At 46.2% G+C, this 25,294-nt stretch overlaps 1 protein-coding gene across 1 annotated transcript; it reads left to right on the top strand.

Annotated features, from left to right (window-relative positions):
• The first annotated feature begins 639 nt into the window (after positions 1–639).
• Rgr (retinal G protein coupled receptor) lies at positions 640–11,452 on the top strand. Its single transcript, XM_047554136.1, has 7 exons — positions 640–718; positions 2,458–2,614; positions 3,657–3,778; positions 6,759–6,912; positions 8,217–8,334; positions 10,438–10,551; positions 10,970–11,452. Exons 1-7 carry the CDS (start codon positions 640–642, stop codon positions 11,099–11,101), a joined length of 876 nt encoding a protein of 291 aa, XP_047410092.1. The 3' UTR covers positions 11,102–11,452.
• Positions 11,453–25,294: the final 13,842 nt, after the last annotated feature.

The raw sequence follows: 25,294 nt of genomic DNA on the forward strand, positions 1-25,294 counted from the left end.
TCTACTAAGGAATTGGGACAGGCGATGGACAAAAGATATTTACATTGCAAAGAAGGAAACTGAGAAGACACTATTGGTCCCACTCCAAGGCATGTAGTTAGTGGAAGATTCAGAGCCAGAATCCAGGCTCTAGTTCCAGAAGAGGTTCTTTCTATGACAGCACGTGACTTTCAAACCCCAACCTTTCTACATGCACATGATCATATGGACATGCACGCATGCATGCACACACACACACACAGGCACTCAGACTGTCAGCAACTATGAACACAGGAGAGCATGGCTCCTCTCCAATTCTCAGGAACAGCTGCGGCTCCAATCCCTCCTTCCACTCCCCTGCCATGATTATGCAACTCTTTTCCAATTCAGCTCTCAGCCACACACCATTTGGCTTCCCAGACCTTAATCCTGCCCAGTGGGGCTGAAATGAATTAGACAGGGCTCCATTCTGGCTCACAAAGGCTGCACTGTCCAACTGGTGAATGGTTTTCTTTTGCGTGGGCCAAGAGGACGAATTAGACGGGGGGAGGTAGAAAGAAGGAGTTCAAGGTCTAACATAATAACCTGCATGTGCCAGCACGGGGAACGGTCCTTTAAAAGGGAGGGGCCAGGCTTTGGGGAGCCAGAAAAAGAGCAAGGATGGCAGAGACTGCAGCCCTGCCCGCAGGCTTCGGGGAACTGGAGGTGCTGGCGGTGGGGACGGTGCTGCTGGTGGAAGGTGAGCCAGGCAGAGCCTGGGGTGGAGCAGGGGCCCAGCAGGTTCTCGGAAACCAGGTCTTAGCTATGGAGCTGGCAAGGAGAGTTTCCCAAATGCAGCTGAGGTATCATGTCATCCTGACTGCCTGCTTATATGAACCTGGACCTAGAAGGTCCTCTCATGGCTTCCCTATAGGATGCAGAGTGCCAGCTAGAAGCCAAGAGAAAGCAGTCAGGTAGGGATGAGAAAGGGAGAGATTTTGCAGCAGTGTTGGGGGCATATAGCTACCCAGAGATGACCAAGAACCAGGCTTAAGTCTCTTCATGTCTCTCTAGGCAGGAAAAAATTTAATCCAGTCCCTGGAAATCTTGCTAAGAATCCCATGAAATGTTAGCCTCTAAGAAGACTCTGGAGACAGACAGCTCGGCAGAGCAGCTCTCTATGTGACTGGTACCAAGTCACTTCAGCTCTCTGACTCTCAGTGAATGCCTTGACATTCTAAATGGGTGGTTGCCAAGGTTAAATGGGGTCACAAGTATAAAACATTTGTCTAGATAGAAACCCAGGAAAGACACCAGGATGTTCATTAACTTCTGTTCCCTCCAGCCCACCATTCCTTCTACCATGTCTCCTCCCACAGCCCTGGGTATGTCCTCTGAAGGGATCCTTGAGAAGCCCACCTCTACTCAGAGTCCCTGAAACACTCCATGGGGCTGGAGCTAGAAACTATGTCAACCCTAGAACTAGGCTGACAGGGAATAGAGTTCATGTTCAAAGCACATCCAGAGAAGTAATTAGCACATTTTCTTACCCACTGAGAACTGACAGTGGAGAGGAAGTGACATAAACCTGGTCCTAGAGGCCCTGTACACCATTTTCTGGTGGGCCCATTTCATTTCCCTCTTTTCTAGGAATGCTATATTCTAGCATCCCTCCATGACCTCAAATATGCTGGGAAATTTTACCCTTTTATGTCTTTGCATGTGTTCCTCCCTCATTCTGGAATGTTCTTCCGTGCACCATCCTTTGGATAAATGCTCCCAAAGTTTTCAAGTCAGGATCTCTCCTTGCTCCTCAATTTTGATAGGGAAAGAAGGCAAGGTTTAGAAATTTCAAGGGACAGCAAGTGAGTAACCAAGCTGCACTTCAAGGTCAGGTCTCTCTGCCACCAGAAAACACCTCAAGTTCACCTCACTGACTGGTGTCCTGGTTGCAGCTCCTAGTTCTAATGTCAACTCTTCCTCTCCAGACTCCCCATGGTGTTGCTCCACCAACCTTGGAGAAGGCATTTTGGAATCCAAAAGACTCGAGTTGTAGTCCTAGCTCCACCATTTGCTAACTGTGTACTTAGGGCATGTTAGCTAGCATCTCTGAGACTGTTTCCTAACTGTAAATGGAGAGGAGAGTATGCAAAAGAAGACAGAATGAGATGGTCCATTAAAGTGCTTTTCAGGGAGCTCAGTACCTCCTGGATGCTGAGTGCTTGTCGGTGGTTGTGAATGTTAGAGCGTGAATCATGCTGTATAGCACCATCTTCGTCTGTCTTCCCATGGGGCTGTGTTGGTAGAGGGCAGGGTGTGAGACTTCCAGCTTTCAGTATTCGAGGGTCAGTCTGCTTCAGTAGCATTTGATAAACTGCACTGAGAGAATTGCTGAGCATGAAGGCGGAAGTTGCCAAAGGTCCATCCACCCCTGGACCCTGGTTCTGATTCAAGGTGGGCCTCACCAGCCCAGATGCCAGCCCCTGCCCTTCCTTTCAGCTCTCTCTGGTCTCAGCCTCAATGGCCTGACCATCTTCTCTTTCTGCAAGACCCCGGAGCTGCGGACTCCCAACCACCTGTTGCTGCTGAGCTTGGCCCTGGCGGACAGTGGAATCAGCCTGAATGCCCTCATTGCAGCCATATCCAGCCTCCTCCGGTACCAGGCCCCTCTGCAGTCCACTGGCTCTGGGGCCCTGCCTGGGGCCTGACCTAGGGGAACTGGGTAGCCAGGCCAGAACATTTTTTCTTATCTATAGAAAACTGACCCAGAGGGTGGGCAGGGTGAACTGGGTTAAATCCAAATTCCAGATTATCCCTGCAGAGCCACAGCTAATTTTCTGGAACACAGGGGTTACTCAAACTCAACCAATGGGATGGCAGACTGTTGGGATGAAGAGCATGATCCTGTAACAAGTAGCCTAGGTTTGAATCATTTCCAACTCTGAGCTACTTCTGTAAATTGCATATTATTCCCTAATTCATATGGGTGGTTTGAAGTATTAACTTTAATTATTTGCAAATAGCTTAAAACAATTCTTTCCACCTAGGAAGCCCTAAATAAGTGTTTGTGAAAGCGAACAGGATTTTGACTAGTGTCTAATACATCAGTACGTGCAAACCTGGGTCTTCCCACATGGCTTCAGAAGATGTGTTTGTAAGATTGTTTTCTTAAGCAAAGGGAACATTCTGTCAGGTTTGAGGCACTATGAAGGGAGGCTGAACCCACCCGGGTGTGAATACTCAAGGCTGACCAGTATGTGGGGTCTGAATTGGTGAGGATGCTCCTCCCTTTGCTTGTCCATGGGGCAGAGGGTTGGGAGAGCCAGGGTCCACGCTCTAGCTTTGTCTTCACCGTGGACCATGTCTCAGTACCTTTACCTTCCCGTGCCTTCCTTTCCCCCGCTATAGAAAAAAGGACATGAGCTCTCCCATGGTGGAGGCGTCTGATCGCGCAGAAAGACCCTTTGGTCCAATCTTGATGCAGGAAATGTCGCAGGGAATTTGTATCGGGCTCCACCCCTTCCACTGGGTGACTTAAGCTCAAAGACCCCAGCACCTTCCCAGGAAAAACAAAGATAATAAGGCCCTCTTTGGAGTAGTGGGACCAACATTCAGGAACCTTCCAAGCTGTTTCGGGGCAGGTTTGGGGGTAGGAGGGATGGAGGGGCATAGTAACTTGTGTCCGGTGTCTTTCACAGGCGCTGGCCCTATGGCTCCGAGGGCTGCCAGGTTCATGGCTTCCAAGGCTTTGTGACAGCGTTGTCCAGTATCTGCGGCTGCGCGGCCATCGCCTGGGGGCGCTATCACCACTACTGCACCCGTATGTCCCTGAGCTCCGGAGTGGAGGGACTCCCTGCAGTGTGGGAGGATTAGAGACAGGAAGGGGTGAACAGAACTAAATTCTGCCCAGGAACTTAGCGATGTGTTTCCCAGCACAGGGAGAGCGGGTGGGTAGGGGTGTACCTGTGCATCGGATGTGGAGAAGCATTTCAGGGAGAAGGGAGGGTGGGAGAGTGTGCAACAGACCTGTTTTGAGGCACGTGTTGAAAAGATGGCCTCCTCCTTTGCTGCAACCTTAGGCAAGTCAGGGATCCTCTCTGAACCTTAGTCTTCTCCTCTGCAAGATGATTTTAATAATCGACCTCACAGTTTTATTTTGTAAATCAGATGAGATCATGAATACCCAAAATGTCCTTGCAGTTGGGCAGTGTTGGAGGTAAAGGGAGGTGAAGGGAGACAGTGCATGAGTATGTGTATGTGTGTGTGTGTGTGTGTGTGTGTAGCGGGGCATGTGACCTAGAAACTCACCCTTCCACAGGGCCTCTGCTATGCCAGAGTTTCATGGAGACTAGTTCCAATTCTAGATTTCCCAAGTTCCCAGATTGCATTGTCAAATGACATCATCATAATTAGCCATGTCAGTGTGCCACCTGTTCACCTGTTCTGCTTTTACCTGATATTTTTTCCAAACAAGCATCTCACCACACTCTTATTTTTTTTCTTTTTTCTTTTGCTTTTTTTTTTTTTTTTTTTTTGCACTAAGCATTGAACACAGGGCCCTTTAACACTAAGCTATGTTTCCAGCTATTTTAATTTTTTTTTTTTTTAATTTTGAGATGGACAGGGCCTCACTAAATTGCCCAGGCTGGCCTCCAACTTTCAATCCTCCTGCCTCCACCTCCCGAGTAACTGGGATTACAAGTGTCCACCAACAAGCCCAACTAACTCTTAAACTTTTAAAAACCCACTTAGTCTTAATTCAGATATTATCTGTGAAATCACAGGTTTAATGTTCTTATAGTTTTAATGCACATTAAAATAAAAATCTTTCACCACCAGAGGTATAAAAACATGCTTTGAGAAGCTGTACATCAGCTAACCCTCCAGCTTGCAGCCTAAAAAACAGAGGCACAGGGAAGTTAAGCAGCTTGCCCAGTGTCACACAGGAAGTAGAGAAGGGCTAGAATTGAGTGTGGACCAGATGCATCCAGAGGAAGTTGCAATTGAGTGTGGACCAGATGCATCCAGAGGAAGTTGCTCCCTTTAATAACCTAGCTCCAAGTCCTGAGCTGTGGATCTGCCCAAAATGGAGGCCACCCTGGGGTCCACAGTCAGTACAGCCTTGGGCCCTGGGCATGGCCCATTTGGAATTTTCACATCTGCCCCTTGGGGCAGACACACGCCTGGCAGCAGTGTCACTGACCCTCGTGGGTGTCTCCTATCACGTGTCTCTCTCCAGACCAAAATCTGCCTTTGTCCTTTTGGTTTTCAGTGGCAGTATGTTAGCCTCTCCTGCCCTCATGGCCATGAGGTACCTCTCCCACCACTTGCACCCCAGCACTTGCCCCCAAAGTCCCTTGAGCCACCTCCCATCCCCTCCCCACCCCTCTGCCAGGCACACACATACCACCTCCTTCTCAGGGAGCAACAGGCTTCTCTGCTTCATTCCTATACCAGGACCTCAGACCAAAGCCCTTCCTGCCCTGGAGGGTGCAAGACAGCAGGATGAAGACAGGAGAGGGGGAAGGAGGAGGTCTGAGCTCACCTGCTCCTTGACACGGTGGCCTTGGGCATCTGTTTCTGATGCTGAAGATCTTGTCACCACATGTGGGTCAGGATGGTTATTGACGACTGTGCCCACACTTGGGGAGGAGGGCATCTTAGTCTGCCTGGACTGCTGTGACAAAACTTATCACATTGGGTGGCTTTAATAACAGACATTTATTTCTTAGAGTTCTGAAGATTGGAAGTTTGAGATCAGGGTGTCAGCATGGCCGGGCTCTAGCAAGGTCCCTCTTGCAGAGGATCACCTTCTTACTACATCCTCACAGGGAGGACAGCAAGATCATCTCTCTCATGCCCCTTGTTATAAGGACACTAATTTCTCCATGGGGGCTCTACCATCATGATTCCTTATCTTCCAAAGGTTCCTCTTTCAATGCCATAACACTTGGAGTAGGGCTTCCTCACATGAAGTGGGGATGGGGGACACAAGCCAGGGAGCACATCAAAGCCAACTCCATCTGGGGCCATATCTGGAAAAGCAAAGTGTTGACTGTAGGAGGTTGTAGATCAGCTTTTCTCACTCACCAAGCCCCATCTGGACTCTTGTCTAAAAAGAAACATGGCCAATAAACCCCAGACAGAGGAGGGCCTTAAGAAAGGCATTTTGAACCAGGTCCAGAGAAGGGAAGAGTGAATGAAGCTGCAGCAAAGATGGAGTTTGCAAGGAGGGAATAGTAGGATGTCTTGTCAGTGGGGCTGGACCAGAGCCAGAGAGGCTGTTGGGACCTGGCCTCTGCTAATGGGCCTGAGATGGAACCCCTGTCTCCAAATTGGGAGTTCTCAGAGGGTTTGCTGGAAGCAGAGACCAGTTGCTTCTGAGCAAGAGTTGAAGACAGTGGAGAGTCCACACTTCCAAGTCCCCCCTCACTGCGCCCACCTGAACCACTGCGCATGTTTCATCCCTGATCTTGGCTGTAAGAAACACCTCTGTTCCGTCACCGCTCCCTGCTTCTCTCTATTCTCTGAAGAAGATTGCACAGAATGTCTACTGGGAGACCTTCACCATCCAATGTCTCTTTTGTTCTTCACAAGGATCCTCTGAGGCAAGAATTATCATTCCCATTGTGGAGGAGAAAACTGAGGTTCAGAGAAGCCCTTACCTTGCCTGAGGCACCAAGCTATTAAGAATCAGAGCTAAGAGTTAGCGAGACTCTATGTGCCCGTGAAGTTTGTTCTTTCTCACTTGGTCAAGATAGCTCCTCTCACAACCCCCTCTTTTCCTCTGTCTCATACAGGCAGCCAGCTGGCATGGAACACAGCCATTCCCCTGGTGATCTTTGTGTGGCTGTCTTCTACGTTCTGGGCAGCACTACCCCTCCTGGGCTGGGGCCACTATGACTATGAGCCCCTGGGGACATGCTGTACCCTGGACTACTCCAGGGGGGACAGGTGAGGTGGGAGGAGCAGTTTCAAAGCTTACTTCCATGAGAATCTTGGCTTTGAGATCCTGTGACAAGGTTGTCCCAGTTGAATAATCCAAATTGAGAAATGCCGACATTTATCAGAAAACCTCAACTCCTTAAGTCATGACGTCCACTTACAGGCTGACATTGGGACTGAAGAAAGTCCATTCTGCAGACTGACCAGGTGATGGGAATGTTATACAAATTGGGACCCAGAGTCGAGCCGGAGAAGGGGTACATGCAATGAGCCCTTGGCTTCTGTGGATGGTAACAGTGGTGAAGCCCTGCCACTCCTTGGTCATCTTCAGCACAGACCATTTTCCTGGCTCTGACTTCATAGATTTCTAGAGGGATTCAGGTCCTTAGCTCAGAAGACTCAAAGAATGTCAAGGCCTTTGTAGTGGGAGGGACCGCGCTTCATGGAGATCAATTCTAGGAATTCCCTGAGCATTCTGTGAGCCAGTCCCTGGAGAGAGAGAGGACTGAGTGCTCCCCACTATCACAGAGGCTGTGTTCTAATACTGTCCCATCCATGTGGCTACCTTTAGGGACTACCTTGGGGAGTTGGTCACATGGCTCCACCCTCCCTTCTATTACTACCAAAGCTGTGTTGAATTCCCTGCTTCCCAAGTGATGTTTAATCATGAAGTGTCTGCACCTGATGACAAGCTTCCCAGGTGAAACCTACCTGAGAAGCTGGGCTTCATCCCTGTAGGACATTCCTCAGCTGGGCTCCAGCCCTTCTGGAAGCCCTTCCTCCCACCCCTCCTTAGTGAACATCTCCAAAGTGTCCCTTGGATCATCTTCCCTTCATGAAATGAAAACTGAGTGAGTCCCACCTGTTCCTGGTCATCACCTCCCTCTGACCACTACCTGAGTCCCCAGGCTCTTCTATAGTCCTTTCAATGATTTCCTCAGTGACACTGTATCCAGTCTCTTTGTCATTCACAAGTTCCATTCAAATGCCTGTACCTAGAATCCCCCTTGACTCTTCCTTCCTCCTGGTCCATCTCCCAACCTAAAGTGTTCCCTTCTTCATGCCTGGGGAACAGTCAGGTGAGTGGGCCTGAGCACTTGAACCTGAAGGAGGCCTCTTCCCCATCTCAGCTCCTTGGCTCCTAAGGACCTTGCAGCTCCCTGGCTGCTGAGGAGAGTTCAGATGGGACCAGGAGCGATTGCACTCTGAGCATTTATGAGATGGGAGCGGCTGCCCTCCTCTGACTCTCTGGTACAGAGGTGGCTGACCATTCCTGAGAGCTGACTCCCACTCCTCCACCCTTCTACCTGTAGAAACTTCATCAGTTTCCTCTTCACCATGGCCTTTTTCAATTTCCTGATACCTCTCTTCATCACCCTCACATCTTACCGGCTCATGGAGCAGAAATTCGCAAGGAGTGGCCACCTCCAGGTAAGGATCCTGCCCAGAAAACCCTCAGTCCTTCTCAGGGATACTCAGGGCTATGCATGATGTGATAGGTGTTCTCAGGGTTTTTGTGTGTGCAATGATCAGGAGAAAATTCATCTGTGTAGCCAGGCTGTTAGGACTTGAAACTACCCTCCCGATGTTCAGAGTGCCAAGGCCTGGGGAGCAAAGACCAGAATGGCTCAGATTTACCCAGACCCTCTTCCGCTGAGAGTCCAACTCTCCCTGCAGGACACCATCCATGCTGTTACATTCAATTCTTCCAGAGGACTTGAGGCTTAGCACAAAATTACAGACTCTCTAAATGCTACTTTTAAATTGCTTTGAGATGTTTAATTTAATCACAGTCACGGGCTGTTACCCACAACATAAAGTCACACCTGCAAGCACATTCGTCCAAGAAAAATGTTGCTTCAATATAAGCCCTCCTGGCCATTTCTGGATGTCTGCATTAATGTTCACTTTCTGTAGTTTGTTACCTGGACAATTTAGCAAATGAGTTCTCACAAGCAGCCAAGACTTTTTAAAAAGTATTAGCACTATTTTATATGCATTGTCATTTCATCTTTGTGACCACTCTCTGAGAAAGGAAGGCTTTATTCTCCCTGTGTCACAGACTGGATTGAGGTTAGAGGCCAAGGGAGATTAGCCAACCAACTCACCCAAAGCCACACACCTAGAAAGAGCAGATCTGGGGCTCCACCACCTAAGTTCTCAATTATAGGCATAAAAGAAATGTTCATTTTATTAAAACATTTTACCTACCACTTCATTATTTTTTCCTGTGAATTGGAAAAGGATTCTAAAAAATTGATTTTAGTTGGAGACCCACATTTCTCTGAGGTCATAGGAGGAGGGTGGGGGTTTCACTGGGACCAGAATCCAAGTCCCTGGGCTCCCAGCTCCCTGCTGGCACAGGCATGGCCTCCCAGGCTGTCCTCCACTCTGCTCACCCCAACCTGTCTGAATATGCAGAGTCACCACATTTCTTCCAGTTTTGATCAGTCAAAGACAAGACTATCATCATGACTTTGTCATTTCCCCCCCACTGACTTTAAATCACCAGCTCTAGTAGCATCAGCAGTGGTCACCATGCCCAGGCCCAGGGACCTCAGGCTGAGCTGAGTGGTTTCTGGAGATGACATGGTCTCCCGTAGGAGACCATTCAGCTTCAGCCTGTCCCCAGGAGACTCCATCAGTGCTAAGCACCCTGTTCCCCCACCCCCTACTTCCCACCCAAATGAGGGACAATTCAAGAGAAAAAGAAATGTCTCCTGGTCAACATAGTTTCAAAATCCAACAGTGAAGAAAATGTGCCCTCTTCCTACTTAAGTCACCTTCTTTGTTAAAAAGACATAGCAATGAGAGAAAAAAAGGCAGTGATCTTCTGCGTTGATTTTAGTAAACAGTAAAATACATCCTGAAATTAGGTCTTGATTTGTGCACCCCCTTGTGGCCACAGGTGATATCATAGTATAACCTATAACCCCTTTGTGGCCCACTATCCAGGCCTGCTCTGCTCTTCAGTTGTATCTCATACTGTGAAAACCTTTGACACAGACAGGTCAGTCTTACCAGATAGCTACAACTGCTGAAGGCAAGCTGGTCCTGGTCTTGAAGTCTGAAGGCAGCTCAGCCTGGGACCCTTGTGTACGCTGTCTCTGGAGCCCAGGATTCCTCCCAGCTGTGAACTGAACCAAGGGCTTCAGGCATGCTAGGCAAGCAATAGACTACTGAGCTCCATCCCCAGCCCTGGGATTCCTCGTAAAGAGCAGAGACCTAGAAGGAAGCTTATTGTCTTTCCCTACCCACCAGTGCCTACCTCCAGGGAAGTCAAGTATTGCCAAGGCATTTTACAGACAAGGCAACTGAGGTTAAGTAAGTTCAAATAATAGGCTTAGGGTCACCTTAAATGCCCTGAAATAGCAGAGAGGCCCATCAGGTCCCAAGTTCCTATTCAGGCCTGGCTTCTTCCTGAAACCTGGTCCAGGTTGCTCAGAGCCCCTGAGTACAGAGCTGGTCTCCCTGCCCACCCAGAGTTGTGGCCACCTGAAGTGAAATGATGCCTCCTGTGACAATTTCTCCCAGGTGAACACCACTCTGCCAGTCAAGCTGCTGCTGCTCGGCTGGGGCCCCTATGCCCTCCTGTACATATACGCAGCCATCGTGGACGTGAGCTCCATCTCCCCCAAACTGCGGATGGTATGGTCACTTCCAAGCCCCAGAGAACCCTCTGCATTGTTTTCTTTTCTTTGTCTCGCCCCATCTCTCCTGTTAGCTTTCTGGCCTCTGTATCAGTCTCTCTCTCTCTCTCTCTCTCTTTGCCTCTTCCTTTGAGTGTTCATAATGCACATCTCCTGGGCCACACCAGGCTGAGATGACAGAGACAGATAGCCAGAGGGTGAAATTGACCCTCGGGTATCTGGATGGAAGTGTATTCCTATGGGGTTCTATGAGCCATGCATCATCCGCCAACTAGTCGGGGAAGGCTCCAAGGCTGCAGAATCAAGTCAAGGACAAATGATCAGCAGATAGTTGCAGGGGGAGGGGAACTAGAGTTTCTAAGTGGGACCAGGGAGGGAAGTAGAAGCATCTTTTCTGGATTTTTCTGCAACAACAGGTACCTGCCCTCATGGCCAAAATGATGCCCACTATCAACGCCATCAACTATGCCCTGCACGGTGAGATGTTCTGCAGAGGAATCTGGCAGTGCCTCTCACCACAGAGGAGCAAGCAGGACCGAACCCAGTGAGCCTATCTGAGGGGCTGCTTAGACCCAGGCCCATTCCTGCCACCCTGGACTGAGACCCTGCCAGGAGGCTGCCCCAGAATCCTGCCCAGCAGCCTCAGACGCCAAGTCCCAGACACTCATTTACCAGCCCCAGTGATCCTGTTGAGCCTGACCCTAGGCTGGACACAGGGATGTAGAGAGACCCCAAGGTGCATGGAAAGAGGGTCATCATATCCCACCACACCAAGGCTAATAGACCTTGGGAAAGTCACTCTCTGTCCCATGAGTTACCTAATCCCTAACATAAAGATATAGATATGGACTTGCAGGGTTGTATGAAGCTTGAACAAGATAACCATGTATTCACCATGCTCATAGAAAATGCTCATTAAAACAGAGCTATTGGTATAAACTTTGACCAGACCCTCCTGGACTCAGAGTCTTACACAGAAAGGAGAAAACCCCTGGGGTTTGCTTCCGGGAGCTTGACCCAGGCTGCCAGCATTCCAACACCATTTATTAATTCATGATCCGACACCAGCGACTTACACTGTCCCTGCATCTGTGTCCCAGCTGGTGAAATGAGATGACAGTCATGGTGACCTGACTGCGCAGATAAGGCCAGAAAATCATCTGCAAGTCAAGTGCTCCCTGAGAGTTAGCCACCAGCACGGATCAGTCAGCACCAGCTCCTGGATATATGGGGCTTAGCCTGCAAGATACTTCAAAATGGGGATTAGTTGCCAGTATTTAAAAATCTGAATAATTTATTTAAAGTTCCTGAGGTCAGAAGATGAGGCCCCACCAGTTTTCCTGCCTCCCCAGTGGCAGTGTGCAGAGCTCAGCATAGTTCTGCCCTTTGCCCAGTACACGTACTGTCCAGTTAGTGGCAGCTCATGTGTTCTCTGTAGAGCCCAGGTGCCTCTGGGTTTGTGACACTAATGCAGGGGTCCCCATTTATCCCTGGATGCATATCTGTACCTCCCACAGAGTCAGCACTTCAGGGAAAGGTGTGGCCAGAGCACAGTCCCGGGTGAACCCACTGCTCTAGAGGAAGATGGCGATGACTGGCAGGGTGATGGAAGGGCAGCTGGCTCAGGCCCCATGGAAGCAAGAAGAAAGCAGCATCCCATCAGACTGAGGGGACAAATAGAGAAGCGTCCAGGCATGGGGGCGGGGTGGTCATGCGAACAGTATTCGGGGTCCCTGTGGACCAAGATCTGCCTCTCAGTTTCACGCATCCAGGAAGTCAGACCACATATCCAAAACTCAAAAGAAGTTTTCACCAAACAGGGGTTCTTCTTTTTATTTTGTAAAAAAAAAAAAAAAAAAAAAAAAAAAAAAACAGGTAGAGAGGGGAGGAGCGGCAACCTCTCCACAACACGGTTTCTTCCACCATGTCCTATGCCAGGTGCTTTGGAAAGACAGTGCCCCTGGCACGCTCCAGGATCCCCCAAGCATCCTTGTGGGCTCTGGAGTGATGGCAGGAAAGCAAAATCTCAGTGGCTAAACCAGAGCTGCACTCACACTGGCTGAAGAGATGACCAGGGAAATGACCAGAGGTTGACCCTCCTCCCACAGCCCAGAAGGTCTTTGTTGGGCACCTGCCCTTCATTCCACCATTAGAGACACTAACCCCCTGAGGGTGGTTAAGAGAACAGGGTGAGAAGAGAAGGAAGATGACCCTTTCCAGAGACGGGGTGCAGACACGAGGAGACTGAAGACACAGCAAAAGTAGACAGTGTCAGCATTTTCCAAAAGCCAGACCTGGATCCTTAAAAGAAGGAAAACGGGCCAAACAGATCAACATCCTCACCTGTGCTCAAAGGAGAAGTGGGGAGGAAGGCAGGTTGGCCAGGCCATTGCTGGGGAGGCTTTCAGCTCAAGCCCTTCCTGCTGGAGACTTGCTGGAGGAGGGAGGGTGGACTGAGGCCTCCCACCCTGGCCTGGGTTGGTGGTAGGTGGGAAGGGCTTAATCAGCAGCGTGTGGAGACAGTCAAAGCCCTACTGAAGCTTTTCACTTTCAATGCCCGAGTCTGCCCACAACTCCAAATCTCAGTCATTAAATGACTTTAGGGAACCTCGACACCTTAAGATTTTCTGCCCATGTCCCAAAGCACTTTTGGGATCTTGTGTTCCCTGTGGATGGGCCCCTGTGCCCTCCTTCCTGCCAACCTCTAGCACCCTGCCCTGCCGTGCATGCAGCAACTCGGCTCCCATTGGGTCAAGTGGGATGAAGGAAGTGGCCGAGTGCCGCCGGAGGTCTGCCTCCCTACAGGCCCTTGACCCAGACGCTGAGCTTGGACAGAAATCAAAGCCTGCCCATCGCTGGCACTTGGCCAGGACCTGACAGCTGTTAGGCCACAGCGTCCAAAGACCTAGAACCTCCTCAGGCTCCCTGTGATCTGCCCAGCCCCCAGGGTGGATTCACCCCCCTCAGACTGTTATTGCTTTTAAAAATGAACATGAATCACTTTTACAATCAGAAAAACACTCCAAGAAAAAAGTCATCACCACCTCTGTGCTCGAGTGTTCCTTTCCTGGCCACTTGCCTGCATCTGATTTTTTTTTTTTTTTTTTTTTTTTTTGCGGTGCTGGGATCAAACCCAGGGCCCTGTGCTTGTAAGGCAAGCACTCTACCCGCTGAGCTACATCCCCAGCCCCCTGCATCTGATTTTGAAGAAAATCCCACCACCACCACTTCCTTTGCTTGCTGACCTTCCCCTCAGGCTCCTGTGAAGCAATTTAGAATCCTTTCTTGGGGAACCCTAGGTCTCTTTCCTCTATTCACTCATGTGTCCCCTTACTGCCACTGGGTAGTGTAGTGCCCTGTCCCCTCACACGGACACACTGGGTTTGGAGGAAGCACAACAGCAAGGTCGCCTGCCCACACTATCAGCCACTGGCACCACTGTGTCTGCTCCAAGTCCCTGCACCCCAGGAGAACTAAGGCCACATCCTGGAAAGGAGAACAAGAAAAAGGAGAGAAACCTGAGCCCTGAGAAGTCAGGAAGGATGAAAGCGACAGAGACTATGCCGGATCATCGTCAGAACTTGAGCTCTCCAGACATCATTGCGGAGTCCTGAGGGGCCATTCCAGAATTCCCCTCTGAGGCCCTTGGCTCAACCCATCCTGCTCCACTGAAAGAAAGTGCTCATACACAGACCTCCAGAATGCTTTTGGAAAGGGCCACAGGAGGAGGTGGGTTACCAGAGCCAGGCAAGCCAGGCTCCAGCAAAGCCACCTCCAGCAATCACCTCCTCATTTGTAAGCCAGCTTCCACTTGGCCCCCATAAGCCCCATCTCTGTCACTTAGCTTTTGGTGAGGGATTCATCTAATACCTATTTAATGAGCAGCTGCTATGTGCCTGACACCATGGGCAGTGGGATGAGACCCCGGGAAGGTCCTTGCAGTTACCTCAGGAAAATGTCTATCACCTCTTCACCTTGTCATGGCATTTGCAAGTTAAAAAAAAAAAAAATGTGCTAACAATGGGTAGGAAGTCACACATAGGAACTATGGTGCAATTGTGTCCAAAGAAGTGAAATCAGGTATACTAATAAAGGTTTTCAAGATAATCCAAAGTTTCTTTCAGAATCTCTGCATGTCCTTACCTCAAAACTAAACCATTACCCTTCTATCCAGATAAATGAAACATAACCACTGAGCTTCATTATATTCTTGGTTCACAACAGAATTGTCCTGACTTTCAATGCATAGCCCCTTTTAGTCCCATTCTGGATTTTTAAAAAATTTTCTGGGGTTTGACTGGGCACAGTGGCACACACTTGTAATACTGGAGATTCAGGAGGCCAAGGCAGGAGGATCCCAAGTTTGAGGCCAGCCTTGGCAATTTAGTGAGAACCTGTCTTAAAATTAAAAAAAAAATAAATAAAAAGGGCTGGGAGTGTAGCTCAGAGGTAAAGCACTACCAGATTCAATCCTCAGTACACACACACACACAAAAATCCTGGGGTTTGGATGGGGACACAGTGGTGCACACCTGTAATCCCAGCTATTTGGGAATTTGAAGAAATCAGCTGAGGAAGCCGAGGCCAAGGTCAGCTTGGGTAACTTAATAAGACCTTGTCTCAAGATAAAAAATTAAAAAGGGCTGGGAATGTAGTTTAGTCATAGATTACCCCTGGATTCAATCCCTAGTACCACAAATAACAACAACAACTATAATAATAATAATTCTGGGATTTGACCTGAGAACTTAAATGCTACCATTCTTTCTTTTTTTTTTCTGTCCACATCTTTTTAAAAATTTTTTATTTGTTCTAATTAGTTACACATGACAGTAGAATACATTTATGCACTCTGATATATCATACATAAATGGGATACAATTCCTCATTTTTATGATTTACATGTGGTAGAATCACATTGGTCATGCAGTCATACATGTACATAAGGTAATGATGTCTGTTTCGTTCTACTATCCTTTCTACCCCCATACTCTGACCCCTCCCTTCACTTCCCTCTACCTAATCTAAAGTAACTCTATTCTTCTCAAGCGTGCCCCCGCTTGTTGTGAATTAGCATCTTCATATCAGAGAAAAAATTCACCCTTTGTTTTTTTTGGAATTGATTTATTTTGCTTGGCATGATATTCTCCAACTTCATACATTTACTGGCAAATGACATAATTTCATTCTTTAGGGCTGAATAATATTCCATCGTGTATATATACCACATTTTTTTTTTTTATCCATTGATCTGTTGAAGGACACCTAGGTTGGTTCCATAGTTTAGCTATTGTGAATTGAGCTGCTCTAAATATTGATGTGGCTGTGTCACTGTAGTATGCTGTTGTTAAGTCCTCTAGGTATAGACTGAGGAGTGGGATAACTGGGTCAAATGGTGGTTCCATTTTGAATTTTCTGAAGAATCTCCATACTGCCTTCCATAGTGGTTGCACCAATTTGCAGTCCCACCAGCAATGTATGAGTGTACCTTTTCCCCACGTCCTCGCCAACATTTATTGTTGCCTGTATTCTTGATGATTGCCATTCTGACTGGAGTAAGATGAAATCTTATTTCCAAGAAGAGTTTTTTTCTAAAATTCTTTTCTCCCACCAGGGAGAAAGACCACATGCATGCACTCTGTGCTGTGACCAGGCTCTGGCCCTACCATCCCCTGGTTGGGTGGCTTTGGGAGCTGAGAACCCTCTTTGACCCAAACTCTCTGTCTCCCCAGTCTAAGTGGGCTCTGACAAGGGCAGAAGTTTCCAAAATATCAAGATTATCTCTTTCGAACAAGATATTTGTTGTGAATAGAATGTTTATATGCCCTCATCCCCAATGTAGCTGTATGCGGGTCTGACGTCTCTAAGGAAGTAAATTTAAAGGAGATCAGAGGGTGGAGCCCTAATCTTAGAGAATGTCCTTAAGAGAAGAGACACCACAGAAGGGAACTCTCTTCCTCCCCCTTCCCTGTGCATGCATCAGGGAAAGGCCACATAAGCACACAGTGAAAAGTCCGCCATCTGCACCCCCAAGAAGGAGGCCTCCTTGACACCAACCCTGTCAGCCCTTCACCTCCTGCTTCCATCCTCTAAAACTGTGGAGGAAATACTTTTCTGTTGTTTAAGCAGTCCCGTCTATGGTATTTTGTTATAGCAATGCTAGTGAATTAATGCAGCGTTCTATTAAATCTCATTGTTTAAAACAGATGACCATGGTGGGAAGGCCCCTCGCTCCTGGAACAGCCGGTGCCACTTGAGCAGAACTCTGGGTTGTACCAAGCCCAACTTAAAAGGCATGAAATTAGACTCTTAAGACCTTCTCATGTTCTAAGTAGTTTATTCTAGAGTGTATTTAAGTGTTTTAGCAAAGACATATAAATACAGTAGACTAATATCCCACACAACACTTCATCTTCTTGCCGGGACAATTTTCCCTAGGAGGGAAGGGGTTATGCATCCAATTGGTTAGCAAAAAAAGTAAATATCAGATATTGCCTAAACCATAACTATATTCCTTCTTAAAGGCAAAGGAGATTCTGCAAATTTTCCATATATTATAAATAAATTCAACGGCAAGAAAATTGGCCTAATCTATTTATATATTTTTGTTGCCACAAAAATGATGGAATTTTGCTCAAATACAAACTTTCTCTCCTTTCCACCACAACTGCCTCACTTCTGATGTTCCCTGTCTGAGTAAATATTGTTACTATCTGTCCTGTCAAATTAAGAGAAAAGGAGAGGAGGAAAGCAAATACTCCCATCAGGTCAAAGAAGTGCAATGCTTAGTAGATACCACAAGGTGGCAGTGCCCCCTCAAGGATAAATTCATCCTGGGTTACCAGCCCTGGTGGCGCCTATTTGAGAAACCTCCTAGCACGCAGAAGAGTCTCCTGGTAAGGCTGCAGGGGGCCCCCGGAGGTGGGGCTGTTGATCTCTCCAGGATCTTGCACAAGCTTTCCTTTGTCTGCTCTTGGTGTAAAAGCCTGATGCCTAGCTTTTTCTACCTCAAGGGACAAAAGGATCTGCATCTCTCCTTGAAAGAAATGAAATTGCATGCCCACTGTCCAGAGGGGTTCCAGACGGGTTCCATGAAGTCCCCTTTTCTCTGCCTCTAAAACAGTCATGAAAGGCTAGTAATTAGAGAAATGCAAATTAAAACAACTCTAAGATTTCATCTTACTCCAATTACAATGGCTATTATCAAGAACATAAACAATACTAGATGTTGGCATGGATGTGGGGAAAAAGGCACACTTTTACATTGCTGGTGGAGTTGCAAATTGGTGCAGCCACTCTGGAAAGCAGTGTGGAGATTCCTCAGAAAACTTGGAACGGACCCACCTTTTGACCCCAGTTATCCCACTCCTCGGTTTATATCACAAGGACTTAAAAGTAGCATACTACAGTAACGCAGACACATCAATGTTTATAGCAGCTCAATTCACAATAGCTAGATTGTGGAACCAACCTAGATGTCCTTCAACAGACGAATGGATAAAAAAAACTGTGGTATATAAACACAATGGAATATTATTCAGTCATAAAGGAGAATAATATTATGACATTTGCAGATAAATGGATGGAATTGGAGAATATCATGCTAAGTGAAATAAGTCAACCCCCAAAAATCTAAGGCCAAATGTTTTCCCTGATAAGTGGATGCTGATATATAATGGGGGTGGAGGGGTGGGCAGTGAGAGAAGAATGCAGGAACTTTAGAATAAGTAGACGGAAATGAGAGGGAGGAGGGTATGAGAAATGGTGGGATGAGACAGACATCATTACCCTATGTACACGTATGATTACATGAATGGTATGAATCTACATCATGTAGAACCATAGAAATGAAATGATGTACCCCATTTGTGTACAATGAATCAAAATGCAGTCTGTAAAAATATTTTTTAAAAATTAAAATTAAAAAAATTAAAGAAAGTCTAGGCAATGCAAGCCTCCAAAGTTTTCCCACACATTCTGGGATTTGGTTGGCAAGTCTGGGTCCGAGTTTTTTCTTTGTTTAAATGTGAGACGTTGTCACACTCCCTGAATTTCTCTGACCTTGAATTATTTATCAGGAAAGCAGGAATGGTTATGACTTATGCTGAGATTACATGCGGGAGCATACTTTAAACTATGAGGTGTGGGACCGGAGGTCATTTCAGGTACCGTGCCTGGAATAGCAGCCTGTGCCTTGGGCAGATGTTCAATAAATGGCACTTAGTGATGGTGAGCACCGTTTCTAAGGCGACGAGTGCTGGAAAAGCGCTGGGTGAAGGCCGAAGACGCAATTCCTAAGTCTTTCCTCTCCTCTTGGTTGTGAGAACTTGCTGCTCCCCTCTGAAGCTGCTCCCTGCCTCCACAGCTGCACACCTGTTCTTGCCTCTGTCCATCCAGCTCTCTGACAATGGCCTCCATTGTCTCCCTGAGCAGCACCCTGGGCTCAGCTGCCCTTCCCTCTGCAGCTGTTGAGCACAGGCAGCTCCTTTGCCCTTCTGGGTAAGAGGCAGCGCGGCAGCTTGGGAAGCACTTAGGTCTGCTGTCGGGAAAAACCTGGGCATGAATCCAAGATTTGCCACTTACTCGAGAGGACAATTTTCTGCGTGTCCAAGCTGTAGCCAGTCTCCTGAACCTTTCCCTGGACCCCTCGGGGAACTTCCTTGTAAACTCCAGTGTTTACAAAATCCTACCCAGTTAGTTCAGCAGGAACCCCTGCCCCAACCTTCACTATCAGATGGGATTCCTCATCCTCCCTCACCCCCAGGCCATATCCCATCACTTCAGTCTTCTTCAGCAAGAATTCCATTAGGTCAGTGAAATCAACTCCAATATCTCCCAAAGGCCCTTGTGTTAAAGGTGTGGTTCCAGCCTGGGAAATGGAACCAGCAATGGTCCTGGGTTACATCTTCCTTACCGTGTTTTCACAAGTGTCACTGAATAATTTTTTCTTTAGCAAATATGTGACCATATTTGAGCAAATTTCTTATCTCTGAGTTTGTTCCACTCCCACAAAATAAATAAATAAATACATGTACTCATTGAGGTAACATATTTTAAAGCACGTAGCACATGGTAGGTGCTCAATAATGATTAGATTCCCTCCATTGAGAATCTTATCATCTATCTACTCCATGCTTGTCCTCTGAGTTCTTTTTAATTAATCATGCAAGAAAAGGGTGTGTAGGAGCATGACGATGAATAAGTGACAATCACATGCCACGGGCGTGCCATCTGCTACCTCATTTAACCCCACGACATCCTCCAGAACCTAATTCTCAGCCCAGTGTGCACATTTGAATCACCTGAGGTTTGGAGGCTCCAAGTGTGGCCCCTGGTCCAGAAAAGTCAACCTCATCTGAAAGTTCGTTTAAATTGTAGACTCAAGACACCCCAGACCTCCTCCATCTGAATTCACATCTTAACGATCCCCTGCCTCAGGTAGTTTGTGTGTGCCTTAAAACTTGAGCAGCACAGAGAGGTACAGATAACAAGTGTCCAGGTAACTCCCACAGAGATTCTGCTACAGCAGGTATGAAGGACTGACTGGGTGTGGGACTTTTTAAAACTCTGAGGGAATTCTAATATGCAGCTAGAATTGAAAACCATTGCTTTTAGGGGGTATTATGAACACTTCTGTTTCATTAAGTTAAGTTAGGAGTGATTTACTATGAGTTATCTCTGAGGCTATTCTTTGCTGTCATATACATATGCACACACACACACACACACACACACACACACACAGACGTTCATTTCTTCTTCATTCACCCTCATTTGTCCTCTGGCTTGGTCCCATCTTTCTCTTATTAGCTTCCCAAATTCCAAAGGTCACAGACCAGCAGGAGATCCTGAGCCCAAGGCATCCTACTTTATCACCATGACATCATTTACAAGATAATAGGTCCAGGTCTTGTAATAGAGGGACTAAAGCAGAAAGAGTATAACAATACTGCTCAAGGTCATACAGTAAATGAGAAAGGCTGGCTCCTGACTCCTGGCCCAGGGATTTTCAGATAACAGTGTTGGCTGTACCTGTCCAGGGTAGTAAAGAGCAGCACTCAACAAACGGAAAACTGCACAGGAGTTCTTGCTCAATGCAGACTCCAGTTTAGAGTCTGTAGTTCTAACAAGCTCCCCAATGGAGCTGATGCTGTTGAAATCGTGGTCTATTTGGCCAAAGCAACTGGTAGCTGCCATTCCGGCACTCCCTAGCCACTGGCTCACCTGCCCAACGACTCAAACCAAGATTTCCAGCTTTATCGCCAGACTCAGACCAGCAGACCCCTATGTCAGACCTCGTCCCATCACTGGGAGTTGCTCCGGGAACACCTCGCTACAGGTGTCCAACAACATCCAACAGCAGCTCAACAAATATTTATTGAGCCCAACTCCAAGTCAGGGACACGGTTGAAACAAGACAGGCAAGGGCCTCATAGCTTACACGCTGACATAAACAAGCAAGTGCATGAGAAAGGTCATTACCGATTGAGATAAGCGCTGCAGAGGACAAAGAGAAACTGGGAGAGGGGTCAGGAAAGATCTCCTTGAGAAGGTGACATTTGAGCTGTGACTTAAAGCATGAGATAAAGTAGTTGGGTGAAGGGTGAGGGGGACAGCATTCCAGTCGGCAGGAACTGCAAGGGGAAAAGGTCTTTCTGCTCACAGAACATGAACAGACATGAGGCTGGGAAAGAGAGAGGAAAGGAAGCAACAGGAGACACAGGTGCCATGTCTACCCAGCCGGGCCAAAGCAGGACAAGGAGAACAGAGAAGGAAAGTTGGGTTCATTTTAAGAGCAAGTAAAAGACTTTTAAAGTTTTCAATAAGGAAAGTACCCACAAGTGGTTTCCATATTTAACTATCAATGGGCTGCTGTGTGGAGGGACATTAAAGGACCGTTACCATAGTCCAGACCAGACCCACAGATGCTTTGGACTAGTTGGCAGAGATGGTAATGGTGAGATGCCAATATATTTATTATATGATTTTGGAAACAGATATAACATGACCAGCTAGTGGTTTAAATAATTTTTATCAATTTGGATGCTTTTGATTTTAGGTAACGGAAAAACCAATTTTAACTCTCTTTTTAAATAAGGGCAATTAACAGACTGATTCAAATGAGAAGTGTGGTAGAGGGCAGCTTCAGGTTCGATCAGAACTCTAGTCTTTTTTTTCTGTGCTTCTAAGTCCTGGTCCTTCTCCCTTCCACCTTCTATGTGCCCATTTATCCTAATTCTGACTTTGTTAATAACTACAGATGACTTCAAGAAGAAGGTAGAGACATGACTGTGAGTTGATTTCTTTCACATAGAGGAGGAACAAGCATCATTCCCAATAGTCATTAAACAAAAATCTTGAGCTTGGATTTGATTGAGTGATCTCTAAACAAATCTCTGATACCAGGAAAGTGGATCTGATTGTTGTCTTCATACCCCATTAATCCCCAGTTGCCGACAGACTGATTAGCTTAAATGGAAGTTACGGGAACAATCACACAGAGATAAAGAGGAAAGCTACCTAATCTCATCAATTTCTATGAATTGCACTCATTGAAAGAGTATTGTGGATGACAAAGCTTTTAAGAATCATGTTCAGATTCTTGTTTTTCATACCCCTGGGTAAAGTCCCTATAAGGAACCTGTACGTGCAAGTACAAGAAAGCTTTCAGGAGTAGTTTGAACCAGGTAACCTGAAGACTTTAATTTGCCTGGATCAATGAAAATAGAGACATGGTCAGTCCTACCCACCAAATGGCATAGGTGCTAAGTAGTGGGAGAGGGCAGCAAAGATGTTGAGAAGAAAATTACAATTTCTACATGTAGACTACATGAGGTTTGAGGGCATGAGAGACCACAGGATGGCACCTAGGTTTTTGGAGTTACCATAAATTAAGATGAGGAAGACAACCCAGTCTTGGGCAGAAGTCAATATAGAAGTCTCCTAGATATTCAGGCTTCTGAATTCAGTGAGTATTTGGAAATAAGAGCAGGAAATGAAGGGAGTTATCCTGGGTGCAGTCTTCCACATCACCTGGTAACCCCTAGGTGACAAACGTCCCATCCCGCTAGCTCAGTCTTTCTTTGACAGTTGAAGAATCAGAATAAGGATAATCCTCTGACAAGAGAGTTAGGGCTGTGGTAATCTAAACCAAAAAAAGCCATCGACATTAGCAACTGACAAGAATCTTAAGGGAGATGTGAACTGAGGAAAATCACAATGAACAATAAATCTTCACATCGTTTGTTCTCATCATCCCCAGAAGAAAAACACAAAGGAAAGGGGATTCAGAGTCCCATTTTTCACATGAAAAAGCTGAGACATGCACAGATTAGTGGTGCCTGGTTCACACCAGAGTCTGAGTTTGAAACTCACCCTCTTTAGCCTCCACAGGATTCCCAAGCCTTGCTTCTACCGTCAGATAAATCTGTTCTTGGAAAAAACATATCTGCAAAGGGAGGATTTCCCATGACTCAAGTCAGCAAACATTTTCTTAGGTGCTGGGGGAGGTGACTTAGCAGGGAGAGGCAGATGAGGTGGAAGGAACCCTGGACTCCCAGTCACAACAGACCCTACTGGGAGCCCCAGCTCGGCTACTCCTTTTCTGTGTGACCTTGGGTAAGTCAGACCCAAACTTCTCTGGGCTGCATTTTCATTTATCTAATTATGAACTGGATTAGATCAGTTGTTTTTGAACTTAAAAAAAAAAAACCTGAAACATTTTCTTTTAGGAAAAACCATACCAAAAGGTAAAAATTAGAGATGTCCCAGCATAACTTTCCCTATCAAAGGTTTAAGGTTGGAGGTGGAGATAAGCCTCTGTCCCCTGAATTCCCATCCCAGAAGTTCTCAGGGTCCCTCTGCTTGGCTTATAAACCTGTAGGTTGCTTCTCTTTCTAGGTAAATCTCGGTATTGCACTCCTTCCCTTAGTTCTAATGCCCCAACTACCGTGGGAAAATCACTTCCCAGCCCCTCTTTGCACACCTGGCCAGTGTCACAAGAGAGCAGGTGTTTTCTGTTCATAGCTCTATCTAAGCATGAGCCCCGGGAATGGAAAAACCTTGGTTGTTCAATCTACCTGAGTTTTAAAAAAGGCCTTTGTGGAACCTCTCACTCATTAGTAAGCCACAGTAACCATTGTTCATCACTTACTCTTGGCAGGTGCATTTTCCAAACCCTTGCTCAGGTTAAACAGAAAGTGACTAAAGGATTCCCCGAAGTTAGGAAAAGCAAGAAGACTAAACTCTCATAATTATGAAGCAGCAGTGGCTGACACTTTGTTATGGATTTTACATGTGTCAACACATCTAATCCTCTGAGAAATACTAGGATCACAATATTATGATCTTAAGTTTTATTATCTGCATTGCATATATGAAAAATCTGAGGTTCCAAATGATTATGAAAACTGCCTCGGGGCACCCTATTATTTGTAACAGCAGACTAGAAATGCCCAGAACAATCCAGATAGAAATGCAAAAATAGCTTTTCTGGGATTCTCCACCACACATCAATTTCTCAATGTTTACCTTTTTTGGAGACTCAATTATTCATTCTTCCAACAACATCCTGCTATTTTTCAAGCACAGTTCTTGTCTTATTTAAGACACAGTTCCTACCCTAGAGGAGCTCATAGCCTAGTAGGGGAAAAATGTAGGTCATGTATTGCCACATGCACAAGTGCTATAGTGGAAGTAATTTCAAACTACCATGCAGTATAGGCAGAGATGATAGAATAGGGACCTCTGAAAATCTGTTCTACAATATCAATGATAATCTTGGCAAAAGTCAACAAAATTGATGTTTTCATAATTCTGCCAAAATTCTGCAACTATCTGGAAAATGTTTATTCAAGAAACTAGCTACAGGGCATGGTTATGCATGCCTGTAATCCCAGCTACTTGGGAGGTTAAAGCAGGAAGATCTAGTTCTAGGCTAGTCTGAACAACTTAGAGAAACTCTGTGTCAAAAATATAAATAAAAAGGGCTGGGGATACTCTAGAGTGCTTGTCTAGAATGTGTGAAGCTCTGGGTTCAATGCCCAGTACTAAAGTAAATAAATATATATAAAGAAAGAAAGAAAAGAAAAGAAAAAGAAAGAAAGAAAGGAAAAAAGAAAATTGCTGAATCTCATTTTAAACGAAAAACTGATATATGCAAAGATATGTGATATAACAAAAATATGTCTCATACTAAGAAAAACATGGTCAATAGAAACTGTACTTTAAGAAGCTCCAGACAACTGTAGTCCACCTAGTTGGAATAAGAATCCACCTAGTTGAGGCAGAAGAATCACAAGTTCAAGGCCAGCCTCAGCAACTTAGTGATAGCTCATCTCAAAAGAAAATAAGCTGTGGATATAAGTCAGTAGTAAAGTGTCTCCTGGATTCAATCCACAGTCCAAAATATTAAGAAGAAGAGGGAGGAGGAGGAAGAGAAGGAGGAGAGGAAAAAGATGAAGAAGGAGGAGGAGGAGGAGAAATAATAATAGCCTCAGACATTGGTTTGCGAAAAAGAGACTTTCAATCAGTTATTTAATAATATTCAAAGAACTAAAGAAAACTAGAAGACTAATGACTCACCAATTATAAAATATCAATAAAAAGAAATTATAAAGTTAAAAATGCAATAGCAGAAATGAAAATTTTACTACAGGAACTCAATAGCATACTTGAGCATGCCACATAAAGGAATCTGAAGATAGGCCATTAGATACTTTCTAGTGTAAAGAACTTAAAGA

Source organism: Sciurus carolinensis, chromosome 5, assembly GCF_902686445.1.
Source record: "Sciurus carolinensis chromosome 5, mSciCar1.2, whole genome shotgun sequence".
Classification (NCBI taxonomy): domain Eukaryota; kingdom Metazoa; phylum Chordata; class Mammalia; order Rodentia; family Sciuridae; genus Sciurus; species Sciurus carolinensis.

Bases quoted from the DNA above. Each gene is read 5' to 3' on its own strand.
- Rgr (XM_047554136.1), top strand. From the start codon at position 640: ATGGCAGAGACTGCAGCCCTGCCCGCAGGCTTCGGGGAACTGGAGGTG. The intron at 719-2,457 runs GTGAGCCAGGCA...CCTTCCTTTCAG, and splicing joins GACGGTGCTGCTGGTGGAAG to CTCTCTCTGGTCTCAGCCTC. The intron at 8,335-10,437 runs GTAAGGATCCTG...AATTTCTCCCAG, and splicing joins CAAGGAGTGGCCACCTCCAG to GTGAACACCACTCTGCCAGT.